The 6,005-nt window shown below is 35.5% G+C and overlaps 1 protein-coding gene across 2 annotated transcripts; it reads left to right on the top strand.

The window, feature by feature from the left end:
- Positions 1-1,917: 1,917 nt before the first annotated feature.
- On the top strand, positions 1,918-4,871 carry LOC149538552 (RNA-binding protein csdA-like). Of its 2 annotated transcripts, none has more exons than XM_089799859.1 (4): positions 1,918-2,486; positions 3,671-4,173; positions 4,287-4,357; positions 4,645-4,871. In XM_089799859.1, the coding sequence occupies exons 2-4, from the start codon at positions 3,713-3,715 to the stop codon at positions 4,656-4,658; spliced, it is 546 nt and encodes a 181-aa protein (XP_089655985.1). In that variant the 5' UTR covers positions 1,918-2,486; positions 3,671-3,712; the 3' UTR covers positions 4,659-4,871. The 2 variants fall into 2 exon arrangements, with proteins under 2 accessions (XP_089655985.1, XP_089655984.1); XM_089799858.1 differs by having other exon boundaries at positions 2,113-2,486; positions 4,622-4,871.
- Positions 4,872-6,005: the final 1,134 nt, after the last annotated feature.

The following is a 6,005-nucleotide window of genomic DNA, read 5'->3' as shown; positions in this document are numbered from 1 at the left end:
TGATAGATTTGATAGATTGACAAGGCACTGAGGGACACAACAATGCCTAAGACTAGATAATGTTGATTGATTAGGGATGTTTGACATGTCTCACATTGATTAGGGTTGATTCAAAATAGTTTAGGGTTGATTCAGGATGGTTTTGGGTTGATTTGGTATGGTTTTGGGTTAATTAGAAAGTATTCTTATGATATTGAAATGGTTTAGGGTTGATCCGACAAGATTGGATGTTGAAATGATTTAGAGTAGGTTCTAAAAAGTTCAGATATGATAGGAACTAATTCTAAAATGATCTGTAGTTGATTTGAAAGGGGATGTGAATGATGAAGAACGTGTCAAAATATGTTTGAATGATGATCAAGTTTGGCCAAAAGATTAGAATTAGTGAAATGAGGAAATGGGTCGTGTTAGCATGAAAATATGATGAAACCATAGATGCGAATAATTTTTGAGCATTTACAAGATCATTGAGTCATGGTGTGTGATGAAGGTTAAAATGTCCCAATGGATAAGGCATTGGTTATCATATCATTGTCAAGCAACTGTTGACTCATATTACAGTCCTAAAAATCAAATTCAAGTCATCTTTGTTTCATTCAAAGTTGTAGATTTGAAGTGTTAACCCTCACTTTTCTTATGGGTGGATAAACAATTTGATTAGCTCTTACATTTTGTGTTATCTTGCTTAAGTGTACAAGATTTTGGGTTTAGTATTTGCTTAGTTGAGGATTAGAATAAAGCATTGTTACAAAAAAAATTGATCTAATCCTAGTTGTACTTGCTTGAATTTTGCAAAGTTTAGAGTGTAGAAAGATGAGTAGCTTTGTTAGTTTGTCCTTATTCCTGTATGGATGTGTTGATCATGGGAATTAGCTATTTCCTAGGTGCATTTTACAATTTATAAGGTAGTTTAATTTTTGTCCAATCAGAAGCCGATAGGGGTTACCCCCAAATCAGATTGAAACTTTTGGAGAGACTGATTTTGAAAGATAAGATTATGTAATGGACTTTCAGATTGTTCCCTTTAGAACCTTTTACTTGATAGTTGATATTGTGGTTAGGTTTAGGTCTTTCTACTTTGTACTTGAGGTCTCTTCTTGAATTAATTTTTACCCCTTTTTTCAAAAGAAAAAAGGAAAACACTAATGACCTTTAAGCATTGAGAGAACAATATTAAAATGAAAAGATGATCTTTTTTCATATTTGTCTTAAGCATGCAATTAAAAAGTTTTACCATAAGAGTTCACAAAATGCCCACTTGTAATTGAGTTATGTTAGGCGTGGAATTGACTTTGAAATTTTAGAATGTAGGTCAATTCTACAAATGTGATCTTGAATTTGATAGTAAACATAATAGTTTTAAGGATTAAAAATTATTGGAGCAGAGTTAAACAATGTTTTTGAAAGCTAGTTTTATCTTTTTTCAATCATGAAAAGTGTTAAATTAGCCAAACTCATAGTATGCATAAATGATTTCTATGAAATGAAAGATAAAAACAACAAACCTATAAGATATGTCGTTTTCACATTTTTTTTTTTTTTTGTTATCCTAATTACTTAAGGGACAATGCTCTTTTATACATGTCTTAAGCACACGATCTAAAAGTTTTGGTCTATGTGTAATTTTGAATTTGCCAAGAGAAATAATCTAATAAGAATTAAGAATTGTTTGAATATGAGTTAACTTATAATAAAAATCAATTCATTTATCTTGACCATTAAAAACATTAAAATAATCAAAATCACATTCTCAATTTGCAACTTTTATGAAAGGATGTTAAATTCACAATAGATACAATAAACCCACAAAACGTGTACTTTTTACCTTCGTAATTATAAACATCTTAATGAAAAATAAGCCAAGGACCCAAAATTTAATAATTTATAAATAGAGGACACTGAGTTACTAAGATCCATGCAATAAAAATAGTACTTGGAAACACAAGAAAAAGCAAAAATTGAAAGGTGAGGGGATGGGGTTCATTTGTGAAATGTAGGCTACATGGGGAAACAGCTTTTCAATGGTCGGTGCAACTGACATGTTTAGTAACACCTTTTGAATCCCTTGAATAAATTTGTATTTACCATCATCTGCTTTGACCAGCCATGTTGAGATTCGGCGTATCTAATTGAATGGACTTCAAAATTATTTTACTCCAATTGAGGGGTAAAATACACAGAGCAGCTCAGGAGAATCAATTAAAGTTCAGCACAAATACTATTCCTTCATGCAAATCCAGAAACCCAAAAAGGTTTCGGCCGGGATCACGGAATACGGTCGCCGGGAAATCAATCGACGATCTTCATGGCGCTGCCGACAACTATAAATTCATGAATCCGGTTGTTCTAGACACACAAGACAAGGTCTCATATAAACAATTGGACTCATTTCAAGGCTGTCAAGGCTCCTTACAGTTTGTTTTTCGCTTCTCTTGTGTTGTTGCTTGTAGAATCGAAGAAGCCTCTGTTTTTCAACTGATTTCACTGTAAGTCGGGGTTTTCTTGTTCTTTTCTGAGCTAAAAATGTGTGCTTATTCTTTGATGAAGCTAAATATTTTGGTTTTCCAGCCATTTTAGACATGTAAATCATTTCTCTGCGAAAAATTAGATTTTGAATTTAGTCTCTTGCTAGCGATGTAAATTCCGGTGCTATTTTTGTATTTCGGTCAATTTTTGGCTGAAATTGTGTTGAATTCGAATGTATGGTTGTATTTGAGAGTAGAATTATGTAACTTCGTTCTTGTGTGGATTAACTAGGTTTCTTTCTGTGATTTCGTTATGTGCGTAAGGTTTGTGGCTTTGTTCTGCGATTGGAACTTTTGTGCGCAAAATTCTTTTGCGCGAGTTTTGAATTTCTTGGCTTAGATTGCCCTAGGCTCTTCAATCTCTTTGTTTGCGGAGGAACATGTTTTGTTAGGGTTGAAAATTTGGACTAGGGGTTTTCGGAGTTTAATCTTCTGTTTAGCTCTAGGACGACAGCTGTTATGTCTTGCCATTCGCCAGATGCGGTTTATTCAAGAATGCAGATTCCGTTTTTCTCTTTAATTGAAGCTATTCATTATCCTAGTCTGTTTACTTTGTTCGATGGTGCGGAATTGCACTTCTACATTGAGAAAGACGTTTCTGGAAATGTTTTCCTTCACATGAATTAAATTGTGCTTAATTTGCTATCTTGTTCGCGGTAGTTAACTGATGATTTGCGTTGCTGATGTCTTAAAATCGGAATCGGCGGTTTTCTTTTAACACAATTGATTAGCTTTGGCTGTTCTCCCTAAAGCGCATATTTTTTGTCGTCAGTTATAACGGCTTCTGCAGAACAGCGGAAAATGTGAAAATTTAAAGCATCTCGAGGTTTTGTTCGATCTTTGCTCCCAATCAGTAGTTAATTTAAATTTCTTGTCTGATTTTCCCTTTCTTTCGACTTTTTTCCTGCAAAGGTCGAATTCTTCTGGTCTAATTTCACCCTTCTTCCGACTTATTTTCAGTGTGGCTTGTAAATTTGCCCTTAATTGGCAGTGCATTTTGATAATTCCGTGTCTAAATTATGGAGGCAGCTTTCTTTTAGACGACTATTTGAAAAAAATCACAGGGCGCTTGGAATTTTAGGTTGATTATAATAAATAGTGAATGTAAAGGCATTGTTCCTGCTTTAATGTCTATTGTGACGCAGAGCGCTTGAGCATTCTACGGAGCGAGTCAAGTTCGAAAAAAAATGAATCGTAAGCCGGGTGACTGGAACTGTTCTTCATGCCAGCATCTTAACTTCAGCAGGAGGGATTCGTGCCAGAAGTGTGCAGATCCAAGGCCCGGAGGGTCCCGTGGAGATGAAAGGAGCGAATATGGAAGCTTCAGCAGGGGAGGAGGAGGAGGAGGAGCAGGAGGTTACGGCTATGGAGGAGGTGGTAGTGGGGGTTACGGAGGGGGCTCTGATGTGAGGCCAGGGGACTGGTATTGTTCCGCTGGAGGCTGTGGCGCACACAATTTCGCCAGCCGTTCAAGCTGCTTCAAATGTGGATCTGGTAAGGATGAATCTGGCGGTGGTGGAGGTAGCGGGTTCGAATCCTCTGGAGGACGAGGAGGATCCAGAGGAGGCGGTTTTGGCTTCGGCTCTTCCTACAACGCTGGATCTGGTGGACGCTCTGGATGGAAGTCTGGTGACTGGATTTGTGGCAGGTCAAATCAAATTGCTCCGTGATTCACACCAAAGTGAAATAATTTAGTAATTGAAAATATCTATGAAAATGTGCATCTTGTTGCTCATAGGTGTCCTTTTTTCTGAATGGCAGGTCTGGATGTAACGAGCACAACTTTGCCAGCAGGATGGAATGCTTCAGGTGCAACGCTCCAAGAGAGTCTGGTAAGATTCATCTAAAATCCCAATTTAATGGCATCATCTTGTCCTTCTAACATCAAATTATGTGATGATTTATTGGGATTCAACTGCGTAGTCGATCTTCATCCATGAATTCCCGGTGGTTCAACAATCACAGATGTAATCTTCTGTGAACTGGATAGATGGGTTTTCATGAAACGCAGTTGAATTCAAACAAATAATCACATCCCATTGTTTATTCTTTTGAAATTTGATTTTCCACCATGGTGGACAAACTATTCATTCCAGGCACTGCTGTATAATTCTGCCAGGGGTTGAACGGTAGCATGAAGGTGGAAGTGAAGCTTGGCTGAAGATGGGTGTCTGCTACAGGTGGGGGGGGTCGTTTTGTTAGGTTTTGTTTAGTAAATTATGGGAAAACCCTAAAAAGGGCTTTGGACAGTATATGTTCCTGTGTACGTTCAGTGTTATTTTCTTTTTGGAAGTTCATGTGATGTATTTCGGTTGAATGATAATTCAATGCGATCATCTTTGTTAACCTCTCTCAAATCTACATTTACGGTTAAATTTTTCATATCTGCGCATAAACAAGCGTCCTAAATGATAAGGGCCCCTGTAAAAAACACTTAATAGTTCTGTTTATGGTGTCAACGAAGTTATTAGAAACAAGGAACCGACAGATCCAAACACGTGGGTATGACAAAGCGAATTGATTAAACTTGGGTTGCTTTCATTCGGAAAATAATGTGTGGGCTAATCAAGTAAATACATTTGTGGATAAGCGAGGTCCACACTGAATATTAAAACTTTTGAAACACGTTTAACTTGTATTAAGTGAAATATATTTATATTTATAGATGTGGATATGAAGTTAAATATATATTTGTAGGTGTGGATATATCATATGGTCCTGGTGTATACCGTCGGAGTATATGTGTCGGACGTATCTAATATTTGACCACATCCAGTCTAATATCGTGGGTGAAAAGTGGGACCCATCGCTCATCACCTGACTTTGTCGTATGTCTGGGGTTAAACGGATTTTGCTGCAAGCTTAGATAACTTAAATTATAATTAGTTCCGTATATCTTAATGGTAGATTTGACGTTTGACATTTGAGATCTATCTGTTGCTTAAAAAAATCTCAAATAATGCGTAATATAATCTTTGAAATACTTGCATTATTTTGGTTCTGAGTATCATTATCTTTATTATAATTTAATTATATATTTTTTTATTGACAATATATTTTTATTTGACATTTCTTGTTCTCTTCAGCCTGGTGATGGATCACTTGGTGTGATTAAAAACGTTGATGGTAAAAAATCTTTACACAATCGAATCCAGAAATATATCATGATGATGGACCACTTGGTGTGATTCGAAACATTGATGGTAAAAAATCTTTACACAATCGAATCCAGAAATATATCAGTTTATTTTTGCTATGGATTGTGGAAATTTGATCTCTTTAATAAAATTTTAAGATTGAGGAGAGAATGAGTCAAGTCTATAATAATTTGTTTAGTTGTTTTTAATATAAAATTTGAATTGAATGCAATTTAGAATTAATATTTTGTTGATTGTTTTAATAAACTTTCTTTTAATTATATTAATTATCATGGATGATAAAATAAGATAAATGTATTAATTTCTAATTGGAGACCAACAA

Source organism: Cupressus sempervirens, chromosome 9, assembly GCF_028749045.1.
Source record: "Cupressus sempervirens isolate cs-2001-9-10 chromosome 9, ASM2874904v1, whole genome shotgun sequence".
Classification (NCBI taxonomy): Eukaryota; Viridiplantae; Streptophyta; class Pinopsida; order Cupressales; family Cupressaceae; genus Cupressus; species Cupressus sempervirens.
Note: the sequence above shows the minus strand (reverse complement) of the source record. Positions and strands in the feature narration are given on the sequence as shown.

Coding starts and splice junctions, on each gene's coding strand:
- LOC149538552 (XM_089799859.1), top strand. CDS start 3,713: ATGAATCGTAAGCCGGGTGACTGGAACTGTTCTTCATGCCAGCATCTT. Junction 4,174..4,286: donor GGTGACTGGATTTGTGGCAG/GTCAAATCAAAT, acceptor TCTGAATGGCAG/GTCTGGATGTAACGAGCACA.